The sequence below is a fragment of the Taeniopygia guttata genome, chromosome 1 (assembly GCF_048771995.1).
Source record: "Taeniopygia guttata chromosome 1, bTaeGut7.mat, whole genome shotgun sequence".
Taxonomy (NCBI): Eukaryota; Metazoa; Chordata; class Aves; order Passeriformes; family Estrildidae; genus Taeniopygia; species Taeniopygia guttata.
The window spans coordinates 100,892,072-100,912,717 of NC_133024.1; the positions used below are offsets into that span (position 1 = coordinate 100,892,072).

Here is a 20,646-nt window from a genome sequence, read left to right on the forward strand (position 1 = left end):
GAGCTGTTGTTTTAATGACTTCAAAATGTCTGACAATCTGCTTTCAGCTGAGCTCAGCTTCCTGGCAATGGTTTGCTGTTTTGCCTGAGGTTTGGTTTGGGGGACCAGAATATTTCCCTGCAGTCTAAGAAAGTCATTAAGCATACACCTTTTTAATTTTTAATCCTCTCTAATGAATAACCAAGGAGACAAAGACAATTTTCTTTTTAAGTAAGGTCATCAGAATATTCTGTTCACTATGAAAACCCTCTACCTCCCAGCTTATATTATTCCTCGCTTTTTATGGACAAAGAATTTCCATGGTCAGAGCAAATAATACCAAGAAAAAATACCTAGATAGCGTTCATACAGAAGCCAGACAAAGATACGGGTAAAAAAGAGTGAAAACTATGGATATGGTAAGATTTTGTCTACTACTGAGTAATACTCGCTACTGTCCATGAAAATTACTTTGGGTACTGTGCTAACAGTGAGTCCTTTGTTATATAATAATGTACATAAAAATTGCTTTTGATTAATGTAGGGAAAATCAGATTTGAAGTCAACTAAGCAATCAAAAACTTCCCTTATCCTTTAAAAACACGGCCAACATTAAATAAATTACTCTTCTGCTAAGATTTATGAAGGATGAATTATTTGACTCATCAGAATAAGACTGTACCACAATATATGCATCTTTAAAAAAAACACAAGACATTCCAATATAAAAATGAACACTATTGAATAAACTGCATTGTTTTATTTTTAAATACTGAAAAAACATGAACATAAATCTAAAATATGTAGCTTCTCATCTCTCAAATTAGAAATTATTCACAATTGTAATACACTAAAGGATGTCTTTAAAACACTACTTACATCTTTCAGGGTAATAATATTTGGATGCTGTCCATAGCGCAGCAGGATTTCAATCTCTTCTGTTGGATCTCTTTTACTCTTGTCAATAATCTGTAAGAGCACGTACAGACATAGGCATAGTTCTTTTTGTGGATCTAGTGTAATGCTTTGGTATGCTTATTAGCACCAATAGTTAATCAGTATTTATTGTTGCAAAAGGCATGGATTATAACCAAAACCAAGTCTGTTAAATTGGAAAATCAAACCAAGGCAAAGCAAAAAATACTCTGAAAAATGAAAAAATCTCTTTTGAAAATAATTTTGGAGGATAAGTGACCTAACGTCTTTGTGATAAATCATGCAAGGTTGTCCAGTAGGTAAGACTTCAGTGATCCATTATTTAATAAAATAGGAAGCCCCTAATTTAACACAAGATATTGTTCAGATTATGCTAATGAATTGACTTTCACAATGCTAATCTCAAATATTTGGTGCAGCAAAGAAAGCAGGAGAGAAAGAGAATAAAAAGAAATAGAAAAAGTAAAAAATTCTCAGAGTTAATTCAAACATACATTCATTACAAAATGAATGACGCTCTTGCTCTAAAGTTCACCTTGTTCAAGCAAGCAAAGTAACAGTTTACCCTACTTAAATGTATTCTTGTTCTTCCCACATTTTCCTCTCCCGAACTGCACAATTTTCTATAATGTCTCTTCCATTGTTGTGTTACCCCTTCATCCTTATTCCCATACTGCTACCCATCCCCTGCTAACACATCAGACCCTGATATCTTATTGTTTTTTTCAAGATTCCTTGAGGAAAAAAATGCCCTAAGAGAGGCAATAGAAAAGTAAGTGACTCTTCACAACAAATGTCATAACTAGATAGGGAATTATCAGCTATGCCAGGACTTTCTTGCAGTTTCAAGAAATTACTTCAAATTGAAAGAACAGAAGTCAAATCTGTTCCTGGCCAGAACCAGAAGAAAAACAAGTATTTAACTACCAGATTGAAACTGGAACGTTCTGAGGAGGCAATCTACATACTGAATTAATCTTTGTATTTTACATAAGTAAGTAGTAAGCTGTTCAACAATTCAAAAACAGAACTGCCTCACAGAATAGAATTTAAAGACTGCTTTATTTTCCCCCCACTTATAAAGTCTGCTAATCCATACTCTTGCTTTTATAGTAATCATTTAGACCCAGGTTATTGCACAGAAAGACAAAAAACCTTATCATTGCAGTTCTGGGAAATCTACTGATTTCAACTGAGAACTTCATGCCTTCATAGAATTGCTAAAAATCTCTACAGAATAACAAAAGCAACATTAAAAACATTGCTGAAATCGAGGAAGCCAAAACAGAGTTGAAGTTTATTCTGGAAGTTGTACCAGACTGAAGACTGTTATGAACTCCTTACCTATTTGAGAATTTATGAATTAACTTTTACATTTTTTTATATTAAAAAAAAAAACCCTTAATCTCTATTTCTCTATCGCAAATAAAAGATGCCCAATGCTAAAATCTGAGAAGTGTGGTTTATAACAAAGTAATTACCTTTACAGCATATTCCATGTTTGAAGCTTTATGAACACATCTCTTGCAGACAGAATAAGAGCCAACTCCAATATCTTCCTTTACTTCATATCCATCAGTAAACTGAATGCTGTTCCTGTGCAACTGCTACCAAAATAACACTATCAGTTAATGAATAATCTTCATATGTAACTGATTTTTATATTAAAATAACTTTTTAAAAATTCATATTGATTTGCTTAAAATTTTAACTGATGACTCTACTAGATCAAAGTGGACTAAATCCCCACTACCTTCTGTTCAAAATTAGTATAAGATAAATTATATATTACACATGCTGTAAATAATGCACACTGTAATTTAGAAACTGACAACATTATTTTTCTGATTGCTGCTTTACTAATTTAAAGATAAAAACTCAAACCCCCCAAAAATCAGAAGACTTCAAGATAAAAAAGTGATACAACAATGGTAAAGTAGTATCACTGTCTCCATTATCTGAATAGACAGAATGCCAGCTGGAAAATTCAGACACACTGAATAGAATCAGATTGGCCGGAATTGCATGGAATGGCAGTCAAAAATCCTTTCACAGAAATAAAAAGCTGAAAGGAGGACAAGTGCTCACTCTTGTAAGGGAAGGAAATGGTGTTCTAGTGTATGGAGTTTGTGCAAAGGATGCAAAGCATTTGCAGGAAACCATCTGGGTATCCTGCAGCACAGAAAAGAGGAAATAGGAGTGAGGAAGTTGTTGAGGGGCACAGAGGAAAGGCAGCAGAGAAACAGACCTTTAAAAGAGAAGGAAACCATATACAAAGAGCAAAAATGCCATCTACAAAATTATGTGGGAATGAAGCAGCACAGAGCAGCTTTCAGAAACTTTTAGTAAGATCCCAGGATCAGAAATAATTCCGATGCATATATCAAATCAGAAATATTATTGAGAATAAAAAAGGATCTAAATTTATATCTTTAAAAATTTATTACACATGAAACAGTAATGTGTAGAAAAGCACGTTGCAACAATTCTAGACATGGGAGTGTTAAAGAAATACAAGGGCTATTATTCACATTCTGTATAAATTGTGGGGTTTTAAAATTTTCTCAGACATTTGCAAACTACCAGTGCACTGAAAAATACAAATAAACCAAATCATACAAATAAATCCAATCATAAACCAAATAATTTATTCCTACCTATACATTAAGAAGTTTTCAACACAATTTAGAACATAAGTTGGTTTTCATGACTCAGTAATTATTGAAAGCAGAGAGAGGAGGCAAACACAATTTTTACAGAGGTCTCCTCTTCCAGGTGACAACCTCACAATTATTAATACAGGGGACTCTACCGGAGTCACTGAAATACATCAAGGAAGCCAAAGCTTGAGTGTGCACTGTAACACTGACTTGTATGATGCACTGATACCAGCCACAAAAAGCAGAGATTAGCTAACTAACTTCAAGTGGCTTAGGAGAGACAGAATATGTCCTGAGCCACAAATTCCAGCAGTCCTGAACATCCAGATACAATTCACAATCATACTCCAGTGCTTTCTACTACTGCATTGCAGGAGTCAACTGACATTTTCATGTATGGGGGGGGAAAACCCAATAAATAAATATATCTGTTATTCCACTCCACCTTATAGTTATGGCTTGACATTAAAGAGTTAATACAGTACATATGGTAGGATGTTTTCATTTAAGGTTGAAGCCTGTTTGAACCTATAGCTGCTCAGTAATTATACAGGTTCTGTACCTTTAGAGATTTTGTTTGGATGAAAAAATCTGATCTTTACTTTTCTTGAATAAAATATGACAATGATTTTGTCATGATATCTCATTCTATGACAAGGAAACAATCCATCCACCAAGAGACAACACTGATTTTTCTTTTTATTAATGTACTCACCTGGACAATTGAATGCACTCCAACTGTCTGCATTGCTTGGCTTTCATCATCTGATGCAATAGCTACAAAACTAAATCCCCGAAAAAGCTGATGTGCATTAGCACTGGGTGGAATACCAGGTGAATCTGAAAAATACATCATATACTTATAAGCAGAGTCTTTAACATGTAGATAGGAGATTAAGTACTGATATTTTGGTAGCACATTGAATTTGTACAGACAACAATTTCTATCACATTTTGAAAGAAAAAAAATTTGAAATTCAAATTGTGTCTTTTGAATATGTAAATTCTCTCATTCATATCTCTTTACCTTTTGGAGTTTTTGCTGTAAACTCAGGGTCAAAATAAAATGTATCTTCAGGTCTGCCAGTTGCAGGTTTAAAAGGAGGATGAATTTCTCTCCGGTACAATTTCTGAAGAGAAGGGACAAATTGTAAATGGAAAAGTTATATGATACCATAAAAGATTTAACCAAGAAATTTACTGGATTGATTTTCAATTAGATACTCACATTCCAATCTATTTTGGAAAAGAATGCATGCCTCTTAATTTCTTCTACTCCATCTGGACCTGCTCCTTTTATAAGGAAGAAAAATGTCTATGAATTATTTTCTTCTTGGTAAAAGTAATGGCTAGCAAAATTATATTTCATATTCCTTCTGCATTAATTTTAGAGGTATGACTAGCAGAGATGATAATACTTTGGTGGCCACTTGAAGGGCAAACTACATTCTTCCTTTAAAGCCTATTTTACATAGGAAACAAAATTTTAGTCAGTTTAATGATCACTGATGTTATGAACATTATGATCAAATTTAAAATATTCTGCTAAAAACTTTACCTAATCTGTTTGCTGGGTTTCTCTTGAAGAGCATTCGCAGGAGACTCTGTGCTTCAAGACTCAAGAATTGGGGCATTCCAAGTTTGGCCCTAGAGAATAAAAATAATTAATAGTATACAAACATATCTAGGTAAGGATTAACTCTGCATTCCCCCTGTCCTTTGCCATTCAACAAGTCCATAATAAATGAAGTAGCATCACTGACAAATTGCCTTCAGACATCAGACACAGAGCAAAAGTGCTGTCAGTCATGTAAACATGTTTGGGTTTTTAATTTATTTTTTTTAAGTAGTATTTTCAGTAATGACTCAGGAACTTAAGTAGAGGAAAGGGTGGAAAAACATGTAGAGATGTATAGATAGAGAATAGCAGTTTATAAACTTGTAAATTTTCATAATATGCTTTGATCCACTTATAGGTCCAGTTACTGGCAAATGACACCAAAGCATTCTGATAGTTATATAATAGAAGGACTAAGAAAAGTACCACACTATGACACACACCAAGATGACCCAGGAAACAAACTAGAATACATAAATTCAATTAAGGTAGGACAGATCTTGCAGGATTAGCTGGTTAAAAAAAACAAAAAAAAAACCCCAAAACAAAAAGACGCACTCTTCCTTTTTGCTCCCCTCCCCAATTTATTACTTAATACTTTTACAATTTGCCAGCCTTGAATTTTTAGATTTAAGTTTTTGTACTTCTTTAATTTAATTTTGTTTTGTAATCCCTGTCATATTTTTTTTCTCTCCCTTTAATGTTGTGCCTTCATTCTTTCTGGGCTTACTAGGCTACTAGGGCTTACTTTTTCTTGTAACTATGATAATGGTAAGGAGGGGTATAATTCCCTCCTTTCCATCACTAATTCAGCCTGTAGCTTGTATTCTGTAACAGTCCCTGACACAAGCTCTGTGTTTCAATCAGAACCTGATCTGTCTTGTATTCCAGCTATTTGTAGATACTCACCTCTGCATCACTTGTGTAAATGCAAATGTGTTGCCACTGATTTACTATTCATTACTTTAAAACCAGAACTTAGTAAATTTTCCATTCCTTTTAGCATTAAAAAAGCTAGGGCAGGGAGGAGGAAAAGCTGAAAAACATTGGCTTCTTTAGGCTCTTCAAAAACATACTACAGACAGATCAAGGCCACCAGAGGAGGGAAGAAATGGGCAGTGAGCCATCCAACTCTTCCTGACTGGCATGCACCACCACCTTCCACAAAATCCTGTATCAGGCACATGACAGGAGAAGGAAAGGCAATTGCCAGATCTCCTCAGAGTTCCTATATTATGCAACTACATGAGTGACAGCATTTTTTTTCTGACATTCCTGATGGACAATGGCAAAGTTTTATATGAAGGCGTACCTCTTAAGTAAAGGAAAAAAATGTTTAAAATTTCAGCAACCTATGATTACTTCAAACTGCAGGGCTTTCTAGTTTTAGGCAAAACACACAAGAATAAACAAAATTTGACTTGATAATATTGAAAGAAATAAAGAAACCTTGAAAAAATTTGTTTTAAGAAGAATGCATTTTCTGTGGATTTTTAGGAACATAAGGAAAGCAATATATTGTAAATATACACTATGGAAACCAGAATTCATATGCACGCCTGTCCATTTGAAAGTTTTATGAAAAATTTAAGGAAAAATATGCTAGGTATGTGGAAAAGAAAAGAAAACATAGACCAGAAAAAAAAGTGTGGACTTAATCAGAAAACACTTCAAAATATCTTCTGGTTTTCAGCTGCTTTTATGACGAAAAGAAAAACACTTCTATGCAAGATAATATTCATAAGAACATGAAACATTAAAAGAGAGTAAAATGTCTTTATATCATAGCACACTTTCTGTACAGCTATTTGAAAAGACTAGAAGGTGAAAAAAGTTGGAAAGAAGTTGGATCTTATTAAGAGATACATTCTCAAATGAAATATGAAAGTTATTACAGAATCATAGAAATCTCAAATCGCTTAGGTTGGAAAAGACCTTTAAGATTATCAAGTCCAACCATTAAGCCAGCACCACCCAGTCCACCACTAAACCATATCCTTGTATGCCACATCTTTTTAAAAAACCTCCAGAGATGGCGAATCAGCCACTTCCCTGGGCAGCCTGTTCCAATACTTTACAACCCTTTCAATGAAGAAATTTTTCCCAATATCCAATCTAAACCTCCTATAGTGCAACTTGAGGTATTTTCCTCTCATCCTGTTGCTTCTTACTATGGAGAAGAGACTGATCCCCACCTGGCTACAGCCTCCTTTCCAGGTAGCTTTAGAGTGATAAGGCCTCCCCTGTGCATGTTCCAGAATAAACAAACCCAGTTTTCTCAGTTGTTCCCCACAGGATCTGTGCTCCAGACCCTTCACTGGCTCCACTGCTCTTCTCTGGACTCACTCCAGCACCTCGATGTCCTCATAGTGAGAAGCCCAAAACTGGACACAGGATTTGAGGTGCAGCATGACCAGTGCTGAATACAGGGTGACAATTGCTGCCCTGGGCTGCTGGCCACACTGTTGCTGACACAGGCCAGGATGCCATTGGCTTTTTGGCCACATAGGCACACTCTGGCTTATGTTCAGCAGTTGTTGACCAAAACTCCCTGGAGCTTTTCTGCCAGGCAACTTTGAAGCCACTCTTCCCTAAGTCTAGTATGTTCCCTTAATAGGACCTGGCACTTGGCCCCACTGAACCTCACCCTATTGGCCTCATCCCATTGATTCAGCCTGTCCAGATCCCTCTGTACAGCCTTCCTACTCTCCAGCAGACCCATATGCCCTCTTATCCAGGTTGGGGGCACCTGCAATCCCCTTGTCCAGGTTGTTGATACAGAAGTTAAACAGGACTGGCCCCTTGAGAACACCACTTGTGACCAGCCATCAGCTGGATTTCACTCAATTCAACACCACTCTCTGGGCTATGAATGACTATGAACATCAATTACCTGGAAAAATGTAAGGATATTCTACATGGCAGCTGAATACAGAAGATATTTATAGCAACAGCGAAAAGATTGTTGAGGAACAGAGCAGAGTCACATGCAGGCAAAGAGAAGAAGAGAAAGATATGACTCATGAGACACAGAAAAAAAAGGCTCCTGAACCAAGTGAGGGTGCAGCAGACTATCTCAGACTAGTTTCTTGTAAATAGGAGGTGGTCAGAAGGAGTTTATGTTTGCTGTGAATAGATAGAACTTTTTAGTTAAAAGACATTGAATAATCACAACATAAAGATTTGATCTGGCATAGTGCTGAGGCAGCAGAAGAAACTAGCATCACTAAATATATTTGCAAATAAGATGAAGAAAAAAAAAACAAGGGCAAAGAATAACATAACATGTATGCATTATGAAAGCAAAAGCCAGGAAAATGATGAGTGTGTTTTCTAGTGTTTTTCACGTTCTAATTATTATTTACAGAAAATATGAAAGAGTTCCATATATCTATTTTTCAAAATAGGCTTTCAGTGCAAAAGAAATTCCACCTTTGATGTATGGGTAGACAAGTGGTTAACAGGACTGAGAACAATGCTAAACAATGAAGCAGAAAACAAATGAGAAAACTAAGATAATCTTATGAACTTCCATGGAAAAAAATTGTATTAGTTAAAAAGAGATGGAAACAGAGAAGTGAACCTATGATATGAGGAAACAGACTTGTTTGCACAGTGTTTGGCTACTGTCCCAAAAATGGGGCATTTATGCCATAGGTTGTACTAGTTTAAAGAACGTGTGGGGAACTGGCAAGGAAAAAAGCAGACCTTCATTAGCAAAACCAAGAACATTAACTGCATGAAGGAAAGCAATTCCTGCAATAGAGCTAATGCAAAATCTATGCTGAAAACAGCAAAGGGAAAAATTGGAGCTTAGGTGAGTCATAGGAGAGTACAGAAGGGAGGAGTATTGGGGGGAGCTGGTAAGATAAAGAAGGATAAGGAGTGAAAACACTTTCTCAAAAAAACTCCAAAAACCTAAAACAAAGGAAAAAAAAACCCAACAAGGAAAAATGCACATGTTATCAAAAAGGATAAGAAAGTTAAAATATTATGGAAATAAGATGTGAGAGATCATGTGGTTGGAGAAGTTATTATTACAGATTAAAGAGCTGCTATGAAATCCTTTGTACCTGGTATGGTGGAGGAATAGTGAAGCAAATTAGATAGGCAGCAAAGGGAATTAATAATATGGAATAGGGAGTGAGGATTTACCAGTACCTTTGAAAATGAGGGAGGAGTAGAAATTAGATATTGCAGCCCGGAGGGCATCCCTGTAGAATACCTGATGAGATATATAAATAAGAGTGTACTCACTTGAGAATCATAGTCATGGTTTCTTTTCTGTCTTTCCCTTGGAAAGGTAGAGTACCAGTGAGCATTTCAAACTGTATAGAGTAAAACTTTCATCAATTACATTACCTGGACAAAAACTAATTTTTGACAAAACTACTTAGCATCTTAACCTTCCAAAATTCATGCATGCTAACAATCAAGTCTGCACAAAACAACTTCATTGTACAGTTTCAATTGCTAAGAACATTGAGCAGCCTTTGCCATTTTTAAAGCTGCAAAATATTTTCCTATATTGGTAACTTGCTTTACATCCTTTTATCTGAACAACTTAGACTACAATGTTCTGTGTTTCATTTCTGCCTAAAAATTTTGTTCTAGGAAGACTTGATCTGTACAACTTTATGTTTAAACAAAGGGGAGGGAGTAGGGAAAAAGGTTTTCCTTTCAAAAGTTAGTGATGATTTCTCCTCATGCAGAAGTTTTTAAAAAAGGTCAAAATTTTGAAAATTGGCATGTACACAGCCTTCATTGGGAAGGGGAAAAGGTTAGCTGATTGACAAAGACATGCATGATGAAAAGTGGTTACTGTATGCATACAGTGGAAATACAGCCTGAAGGAACACGGAAGAGCTACACAGTACGTGCATGCACATTCTACAGTGCCTGGCAGTAAGCAACAGACACTGCTAAAATACTGATTTGTTCTGAAAGTGACTGAGTAAAAATAGATAAATATAAAAGCACTCCTGTTGGACTGCAGTATGCTGCAGGGATATCAGATCTAAGTGAGGCAGTGAAAGCAGTCCGGCAGCAGTCATGGCAGCCAGCACTTAGGCAGAAATCGGAATTTTTTGATTTAAAGACTGCAAAATAATATAGTTCAACGCAATTTCATGGCATACGGTTAACGACATCAAAATTAAAATAATTATAAAGGAACCCTCTGAACAGCTTATGCAAATGTAGCACTAGTATCCTGAACACAAGGTAACCTCTATTCCCCTCTTTTCTTGTATGACCCAAACATTCAGCCTAAGATGGAGTGGATAACTTGAAAAATAATGTGTGACTACAGTATTTGTAGATCTACAGTAAGAGCATGAAGTTGCACTAACAGTATTCTTTAAAACACCATTTTATTGAAATAAAATTTGAATTTTTTCTGCCATCTCTTCACTACTGGTAGATACTTTATAGTCTAGATAATATTTCTTACTGATATATTGAAAAAATTAAATTTAGTAATAATGCCAACACGAAAAAAGACTACTTTTAACTTCAATACCTAAAACAATTGTCAGGAAGATGTGAGAGGGATAAACCAGAACTGTAAGTAAAAAAAAAAATTGTTTGTGGTTTAGAAAGATCTTCACAAGGTGCACTTAAAAAAATAAAACCTTTTTAAAAAGGTAACTTTGGAGTGCTCCACTTACACTTGCAGGAAATACAGTTTCTTTAACAAGCTCCTAATTTGTCACAAGCACATATATTTGTATTAACAGCTCAACATGTGTATTCTTTGTCACCCCTCCCAAATACTATATTCCAACATTAATAGGCCAATGATAATAGGCTTATAGTATAAGCAAATATTGGCCTTTCCTATTTATGTTTTATTTCAGGAGGATAGTACTTCAGTGCTTCTGAAAACCTTAAACGAATGTTTTTACTTGTATGACATCCCTTAAAACTGTTGCTGTTTTAAAGGACAAATTGGAATATAGTTCTTAACAATGGCTTAAGCAAACTTTGTGTCTAGTGGCACAAGAAAAGAAGCCAAATGATTTGTTGTAATATCTTTAAAGTCTCCATTTCTATGATGTAACTTCTGTTCACTCTAGTTACTGTGTACTTATACCACACCAACCATCACTTGAATTTTAGATCAGCTCAGAAATTAGGAATTAATTAAAAGGGGATACTTACAGATGGATTATGAAAATTACAAACTATAAATGCAAGCAACAAAAATATGTCCTAGAGAAAGCTGCACTGTATTTCATATACTACTTTACAGAATTTGGTTTTTAAGGTCATATTTTTGTATTCAAAGTAGAAGCCAATGTATTTAGCATGCAGTGCATTTAAGACTATGAAAGCTACCCTAGTCACAGCTAACATCTTACAGCAATTTTCAATTATACCATATCCATTTGATAAACAGCAAATTATGTTTCTTAGCTTTATAAATTAAAGCTGAAGTTTAATTATATTTGTGTTATCAACAACAAATATTCTGCAAGTACATTGCAATTATCTTTTAATTGACTGTTCTCAATGATAAAATGCGTGGCTGTGAGGAGTGTGTGTGCTTGTCTGGAGAGAGTTCTGTTATCAGGTGCTACTTTTACATAGTCAGTTTTCAGATCACAACAGCATTCTAATCACCATAAAGCAATAGGATGACCTATTTTCAGACACAAGAGTCCTTCTTGTACTATAAAGCACACACATTAGTTGTACTGTTACAGTTATGTAGCAGAAGCAGTAAGAAATGAATACATTTATACAATTATTTAATTTTCATGTCAAAAATACACACAAATATTTTTAGTATTAAGTCTTTCAGCATTCCTTAAATACCAAACATAATTATTCTTTTCCAATTCATATTCCATATACATAATATTTCCCCTGACGCTGCAATTTTACAGTAATTACCCCTTGCAGAAACACCATAAGCAACCGAGAAACTATATCCCGTATCAGGTGTCATTTAGATAAATTTGATGTGTGAGAACAATAGTTAACAATTGTTATTATTCCACTAACTTGTAATTACACCACAGACTCTAATTAGAAAGTTACCAATCTCCTTTTTCCTCTTGAATGTAAATTCAAATTTAAAATTTGAATATTAATTTCTCCCCCACTTTGGAGTAGACAGCACTTTTCTGTATACTTCTTTATTGCTCTTGGTCCCCATAACGTACCATAGATACAAAATATTTTAATTAGATGATAATAAAAATATGGCATATTACTGGATATAAAACCTAGTCCATGTTCTTGATCAAACTCTGTGGCGTTATTGATTTCACACAATTTAGATTTCCTTTGTAGTTAAAATTCGTGTGAAGCTCACCTTACGGGTTAGGGTTTGATTTGTTTCACCAGCCCTTGCAAATCACAATTTTGCTATTATTTACATTTACCAGAAACCTACCATTAAAACACCAAAAGACCACCAGTCTGCACTCTGTGTATGGCCTCGTCTGTTAACAACTTCTGGTGCCATATATTCCACTGTTCCACAGAAAGAGTAGGCTTTTTTTTCATGATCAATTGACTCCTTACTTAAGCCAAAATCTGAATGAAAAGAAATAATTCCAGATGTAATTAAAAAAAAAAAAGTGTTATGCTTTTATCATTCATATAGACAACTGAACACTAAGATGGGAATTACAGGATTATCCTTTCTTCCCCACATTATCATAGGTCTATAAGTCAGATATATTTGTAAATCTTATTGAAATATTTATAGATTTCATCTATTTCAAGCTAATTACATTGCTTGCTTCTGCAGCTAAATTACCACTCAGTTAAATTTACTTATTTCAGGAAGTAATAAAAGGAAAATGCAAAGATTATACTATGAACAGAAACGATCCTAGTATTGTAATTCCTTTATTCACCTGTCAATTTGATATGTCCTTCTTCATCAAGCAGGATGCTAAAAAAACAATAAAAATAATATTAAAAACTAATTAAAACATCTTAAGTATTGTTTCAGACAACATACTGACAACATTTAGGAACAAACAGTAGAGTATACACAAAGAGAGGGAGAATTAAACCTGCATGAAAATGAATTATTAGAAGATACATTCAAACTACACATTTTCTTTTCCTTCTACTCTTTCTTTTTAAAGATTAAGAAACAAAATTACCGGAGTTTTATTCAACCATTTGATTAAATTCAGTATGTAGTAACATGTAGTAACAGCTTTGGCCATCTGCAGCACATGCAGCACTACTGTAATTGTTAAAAACAGAGGCATAGTTTTAGTTCTCTTATACCAGGTTACGTTTTCATACATATACATAACAGGTATTAATTTGTAATTATAATTTCACAAGTTGTTGACCATTTCAAGTAACATCGAGTAATAATTATCCTCATGTTGTACCAAAGGACAGGACCCACAGGCTCTGTACTGGGAGCAGACCTTAGGCTTCAGTCTTTTCACTTCAATCACAAGAAAGGCCACACTTCTCTGAGATGCCAACTGTCCTTGACTACCAGTGAATATCACTGCATTGCAAAGCATGCAAAGCATTCAAGAACTGGATTTTGTAACACCCCCTACACAGTGGATTTAGTGCCTCCTCTGCATTTCATGCTGGGGTAAGACATGACCCAGACCCCGTCCCCTTCTCTTTGCAGTTCCCATGGTGGGAACCATTAAAGCCTGTCCTAAAGTGCCATATGCAAACTTTGCCTCCCTGCCCACCAGCAGATGAACACTTCCACCCAACTTGTGCTGTCTGTGGGCTTGCTCAGGGTGCACTCAATCCCCTCATTCAGATCTCCACTGAAGATGCTAAACAGGACTGGTCCCAACACAGAGCCCTGGGATCACCCAGAGTGATCACCACTGGTGACCAGCTTCTGGCTGGATGTAATTCCATTCACCACCACTCTCTGGGCCTGGTCATCCAATCAGTCTTTTACCCAGTGAAGAGTGCATTCATCCACACCATGGGAAGCAAGAAGAATGCTGTGGGAAATGGTGTCAAAGGCACAGAATAATGTCTCATATGCTGAAAGTCATTTGGCTCTGGGGCCAACCACAGATTGTTGGTAACAACAGATAAGGATTGCTAGTAATAAGCAAGGATTGTGGGTAATCATACACTGAGAAAGAACAAGATGTGCCCAGAGAAGAGGCCATGCAGTGATAGGGCAGCACTTTTCCGGGACAAACATCCTTGTTCTTATTCCTGAAGATAAGCACAACCCAGTACAGCACAAGTGCAGGAATGAGGTTGAGAAGCAAGCACGGACTGTAGAGGAAGAAAGGACCACCCAATATTCCCAAAAACCCCCAACCTATTTCCAGAAAGGCCTGAAAGAACAGACTGTGCCTAACAACTAATTTGTATGAAAAACAAGAAACTTAGCTTCGTGGCAAGGAAACCTATCTATAAAAACATACCCCCACCAAGCCCAACCGACGACCCCCGGGACCCTGGATATCCCATCAATTGGACTGGCACTGTAGCCAAGACTGGCAAACTCTTTCTTTCTCTTTCTCCCTCTTTAATTCACCTTTTCTCTTCTCTCTTCATCTTACCCCTTTATCTAAATCCCACTGCATGTGCTTTTATAGTAGGTCAGGGACTAAAATACCAATTTCCATGCCAGGTATATAATTTACTAATAAAACCTTGTGATTTTTTTCAGATCCTCTGATGTATGTTGTTCCTAACCAGCACTTACAAATCTTGGGTGGTCCTTTCTCCTTAAGGGCTGGATGTCACAAAAGACTTTACTAAAGTCTAGGTAGACAATATCCAGAGCCTTTCCCTCATCCACTAAGCAGGTCACCTCATCACTGAAGATGATCACGTTGGTGAAGCAGGACCTGCCTTGCATAAACTCAGGCTGGCCTGGCCTGAACCCCTGGTTCTCCTGCACACGTTACATGATGATGACTCCATGACATTCCCTGCCAATGAGGTCAGGCTGACATGCCTGCAGTTTCCTGGTTTCTCCTTCCAATCCTTCTTATAGTTGGGTGTCACATTTGCCAGCTTCCATTGTCCTGGGACCTCCATGGTTGACCCTGACTTCTGATGAATGACTGAAAGTGGCTTGATGAGTTCTTTGACCAGCTCCCTCAGAACTCTTGGGTGAGTCCTATCCAGTCCCATGGGCTTTTAGGTTAGTCCCATGCTCTAAGTTGCATGGCATTCTGGTGGCCATTTCTCCTAGATTATGGGGGTTTCCTTCTGCTCCCAATCTATCTTCCAGCTCAGGGGGCTGGGCATCTTGACAACAACTGGTCTTGTTATTACAGACTGAGGCAAGAAAAGCATGAAGTACCTCAGCCTTTTCTTCATCCTTTGTCACTATGTTTCCCCTCACATCCAACAAAGGATGGAGATTCTCCTTGGTCCTCCTTTTGCTGCTGATTTGTACAAATTTTTTTTTTTTTTTGTTGTCTTCTGCTTCTGGTATTTCTAACATACTGATATTCCTTTCATCCTTGCTGCTGAAAGGACCTCCATCCCTTAATTAGACCTCCATGGCAAACCAAAGGACCTTGGTAGAACACTGTCCCTCAAAGAGTGGCGTGCCATCCACAGGCTTACCTCTGGCTTTGTCCCCATTCCCCTTCAAACAAAGTTTAAAGCTCCCTCAACAAGCCCCTGTAAGTCCTAAACTAATACCCTTTTTCCTCTTTGAGACAGGTGAAAAACAACCTTTTAAATGAAATTAGTTCATAAACCTCCCCATCTCCCTCTGTTCAATTTATATAGTAAATTACCAAAGTTTAACAGTTGGGAAAAAGTGCATAGGAAGAAGTGCTACAGAAATGAAATTAATATCTGCATTTCTCACAGAGGAGCCTTACTTTTCTGGTTTTAGATCCCGGTATATTATTCCAAGACTATGTAGATGGTCTAAAGCAAGTGCTAATTCTGCCAGATAAAATTTAACGTCATCTTCTGTGAACATCACCTGAAAAATTAACAGAATGTATTTCACATGTGAAATCTGTAAAGGTTACACCAGCACAAACAAAATACCAATAGTGCTGTTTCAGAAGGGTTTCTTACAATACTTGAATTCATTGCTACACAAAACACTAGAAATTCAAAATTTCTTATTACACAAAAACTAGCATTTTATAACCCACACTATTTCATACTTGAAAAATAACTTTTAAAGGCAATATAGTCTTCTTTCTGCAAATTGGGAGATTATCTGATTTCTGATTGTTTAAGAAAACAGACACATTGTAGTGAAACTGAAATACTTTGGAAGCACTTAAAGAATGTGAGTACCTATTTGTTGGATGGGACCATTTCATTTACAGACAACAAATGGACCAAAGAAGTTCAAATGCCTGAATTTCATTCATGAAGTAAGAGAGAAGAAAATTATGCATCTTGATTTTGGAAGGACTGCCCCTAGGTACTTTGAGAAAGAAGTTATAGCAATGGTAAAAGCCCTAAGGTGCAGCCTGAGATGTAACTGCAGAAAGGTAGATCAATGAGTAAACTCATAGGAGTTAACAAGGAATAAAGTGAACAGCCTGCATAAGAGCACAGGAGGATTCCAGGTAGCAATCCCACTTTTTGGATTAGGAAGATGAACTACTCTCTGTTTATATTCATTGAAATGAACATATTGTCCCAGTATATCAACTGTTGTGATCCCTGTCAGAATACATTATAATTCAACTCTTCTAAGACTTCAGAAAAAGATAAAAATAAAAACATATCCTGCATGATTTGATTCTACTTCAGTTACTACTCAGTTATTTTACGTGGTTTGTTTTTAGATTCTAAGACTAATACCTTAAGATAAAGCATACAGACCCAGAAAAAAGCATGGCAATTCTTTCTTATGCAAAAGCATAAAATTTTATTTTAGCAAAGCTGAAGATAATTTTAAACAAGAGTTAAGAATGGAGAATGTTTTCCCCTCAGTAGTTTCATGACAAAAAGCAATACTAAAGCTCAATAGGTTGTTGCTGATGTTACTTCAACAAAAGAGCCAATATTTAGTGCAGACATATTCAAGAAAGGAAATCTCTATAAGAAACATTTAAAAGCTCAAATAATAAAAGAACCCATGAGGAGGATAATACACCCACATTATGTTATTTAAAATCATTGCATGGGACTCATCTTTCCTAACCTTAAACATCTGCAATGTAGACATCTAGCTTTGAATTAATCACCTTCCCCTTTGTAGTCAACAGGAAAAAAGCAACAACTTTCAGTTCAGTTAATCTGATCTATTTCAAAATGAGATGGTGAGGTATGAGGGTGATATTAATAGCATCCAACATGCCCATTTCACTCACCAGTTATGAACTCTGCTTAGATTCAGGTACCTATAATGAATATTTCTCATCTAACCATGTTAAATATTATCAAATGTGAGTGGCTCAGGATGAAAAAGTCATCAGCAGGAAGCCAATATACATTCTTTTTTGGGAATCAAGAATGAACTATGAACTTTAAGAGTATCTCAATTTTAGAGCTAATAATAACCTATTAGTTACCTGTGGCAAAACAAATGACAAAGGGCAACTTGAAACAGATGGCATCATCAAAACATATGTAAGAATATATGTGGTCAGCACAGACATAAGGGTACATCTATATACAAAGTAAATTCTACTCTCTTAATAAAAATACAGCTTTGCAGTGGCAGTCCAGCTGCCCCAGATACTACTGAGGCAAAGGAAAATGGAAAGCACTACAACTGCAAATCCAGGCTACCAGATACACATTGGATACAATCTCTAGCCTAACAGATATTTGGTGTGAGTTTTTGAACAGGAGTAATGGATAATAAAAACTTAAAAAGTTAATATTAGATGTTAACATCTTTTTTAGGAATTATAACCAAATTGAAATGAGGTGATGAAAATCCTTGAAGTGGTTATTTCCTATATCTACACAGACATATTTCCATCATGGCAGAGGCAAAACATTCACTTTTTGATAATTACTAAAATAAGTGGAATACAATTCTCACTTTTAAATATTCATACATAATGCAATTTTGCGTTCATGGGTAAAAAAAGAAAATATATTATCTGCCCCTGAATTCTGGATATTAAAACCAGCCATAAACTTACTTTATATAAATCCAGGTTCTGAGTCTTATATTTAAACATGGTAGCAACAGGAGAAGATTTTGCCAGGTATAAAAAGCAGCACAGAAAGACTGCTTGTCCAAGACTTTTTTTCAGAAATAATGTAAATTGCCATCAGCCCTTCTATGAAGTTACTGTGCAAAGAAACCCAACCAAACAAAAAATGTACCTGGTTAAAAACAGATCAAAATTTTATTCAATGAAAACTGAATTTAAAATGTAAATTCTCCTAATACAGACAATTTGTAGCCAAATTCTATCAACAGACAATATTTCAAATTTAAAAAGTGTACCTCTTTGGATAAACGTGTAAACAAGTCTCCTCCCCTGAGAAAATCCAAAATAAGATACAGCTTCCCTTCTGTTTGAAAAGCTGAAAAGATCAATTAAAAAAATTAAATATCACCTAACTTTATCCATGATCAGGAAAATAACATATCAAGTAATTCACCCTTATTTTCATTACTAAAATTAATTTATCTTTCTCCATTGTGAGAAAATGTATTTAAATGAATTAGGTAACTGATCCCCTACCATGTACCAAGTAATTCCCATGCTATATGAAAATAAAGCAAATCACCAATAAAGTTCCTTTAAAAATAAACTTTACTTAGGTTAGCCAGAATTTTATTTCACATTTTAAAATAAGAAGCTAGATTTAAAAGGGCAAACAAGTAACTAATGAATCTCTAGGTCAAACGCAGCTTAACAGGGACATTTAGTCTAGTCTACAAAAGAACGGCAAATAAAATAGTGAAAGGTACATAATTTAAGCCCCATTAGAAAATGAGAGATATGAGGTTTAACTATAGGAAAAAACAAACCCTAAAAGAAAAATACAAGCTGAAAAAACCCCAACCAAACCAGAAACTGTCCTTTTTTCCCACATATTAGAAATACTGATATCTCCCCTTTTACACATAAGTATTGTGCTACAGCTATGAAAAATTAAAGGCTATTAAAAAATAAAAGACTATTAAAAATAAAAGGCTAATTTCCACCAACCATTGCACACATTTTCTATAGAATAAACAAAGCAACTGTAAGAAATAATTTAAAAAAATGTATGTCATACAAAAGATTAGAGGTTCTGGAAAATAATGGCTAGTTATTAATAGATAACTTCTTTTAATAATACAAAGATCTACAGAGTCTTACTCCTATAAAGATTTACCACTACATGAAGTCAGTCATGTGCTTCTTTTGCTTGAGAATTGTTACAGAGCAAGACTGCACAACTGGGACTTAACACCCTAAAGTTCTACGATTTTCTGAACCACAAAGCAAATATTAAAAGTTATCTTGACGAACACGCTATACTATAAAAATGAATTTTTCTGCAACTCACCATAATGTAACTTGACAATAAAAGGATGGTTAACTTCTACTAGGATATCACGTTCCATTTTTGTCCGAACACGATCTCGAACTACAATAGAACATGAGCGAGCAAGATTAAAAAAAAAAAAAAATTACATTATGACTCAATATTTCTCATATGCTTCCTGATGCACTTCCCATTCTGTAATATTGCAACTGTCTGCAGGTCATTATACCATACACAGCTGAGCACAGACAATTAATTTCACTTTTTTTCTGATAAATATCTTTATGCATTTTGATTTACTTTGGTTTTTGCTATTGACAAAACCTAACACTAGGCAAATAAATTTAACAAAAGCAATGAGAAAACAGCCACCTTTCAGTCTGCCCTATACTAAGTACACCTTTCAAACATCACAGCAAAACTGCCACAGCTATGTATAGAAAACATTCTGGTGGTGAAAATTATAGAGAATTAAAGTTGTAGCAAAACAAGCAGCATAAGTATAATCATACTATCATAAAGATGTTTATATTGGTTTAACTCATTAAGTAAGTCACACTAATAAAATATTAAGTCCTTTACAATTTGGAAAGGAATTTTTTTCTCATTTCCTTTATTATAAACTTAAAATAAAAATGCCATTGATTCAATGTAGTGTATACTTCAGATTATATTTTTGATTTTAAGGACATTTACTGAGAGTAAATGTGCATGAAGAAATATAGCAGACATTAGAAGCAGTTGATGCTCAAGCTGACTGTGCTGTCCCTCCATGGTGGCTCTGAACAGGACATACAAGTGCTCCTATGCTACTAGCGATTAAACCCAAATGAGCATCACATGCCAGCAATGCAGGAATACAGGCAGGGCAGTCAGCTGAGCACAGCACCTGCTTCAGCTGTTCTCCACAACTCTCCTGCCAGCTCCAGTCAGGGCTTGGTTCCCATCTGAAGCTCTGAATCAGCCAGGACACAGATTAAATTCAGTACTTTACACAGGGGAGAACTATCAAAGTTTGCTTTCAGTGGTTCAAGATGTTGCATTTTT

At 35.5% G+C, this 20,646-nt stretch overlaps 1 protein-coding gene across 3 annotated transcripts in view; it reads right to left on the bottom strand.

Annotated features, from left to right (window-relative positions):
• The window catches only part of RPS6KA3 (ribosomal protein S6 kinase A3), a 73,976-nt gene that overhangs the window by 14,355 nt on the left and 38,975 nt on the right, over positions 1–20,646 (bottom strand). For 2 of the 3 annotated variants that reach the window (XM_002196515.7, XM_030281949.4), the window contains 12 exons: positions 19,621–19,701; positions 18,566–18,645; positions 16,011–16,117; positions 13,065–13,102; positions 12,596–12,738; positions 9,451–9,521; positions 5,134–5,222; positions 4,804–4,868; positions 4,603–4,705; positions 4,291–4,415; positions 2,397–2,522; positions 859–948 (listed from right to left, as the gene is read on the bottom strand). In XM_002196515.7, coding sequence (XP_002196551.3) covers positions 859–948; positions 2,397–2,522; positions 4,291–4,415; positions 4,603–4,705; positions 4,804–4,868; positions 5,134–5,222; positions 9,451–9,521; positions 12,596–12,738; positions 13,065–13,102; positions 16,011–16,117; positions 18,566–18,645; positions 19,621–19,701 — 1,118 coding nt within the window. The remainder of the gene's footprint in view (positions 1–858; positions 949–2,396; positions 2,523–4,290; positions 4,416–4,602; positions 4,706–4,803; positions 4,869–5,133; positions 5,223–9,450; positions 9,522–12,595; positions 12,739–13,064; positions 13,103–16,010; positions 16,118–18,565; positions 18,646–19,620; positions 19,702–20,646) is intronic. The other variant, XM_030281958.4, reaches the window with a different exon arrangement.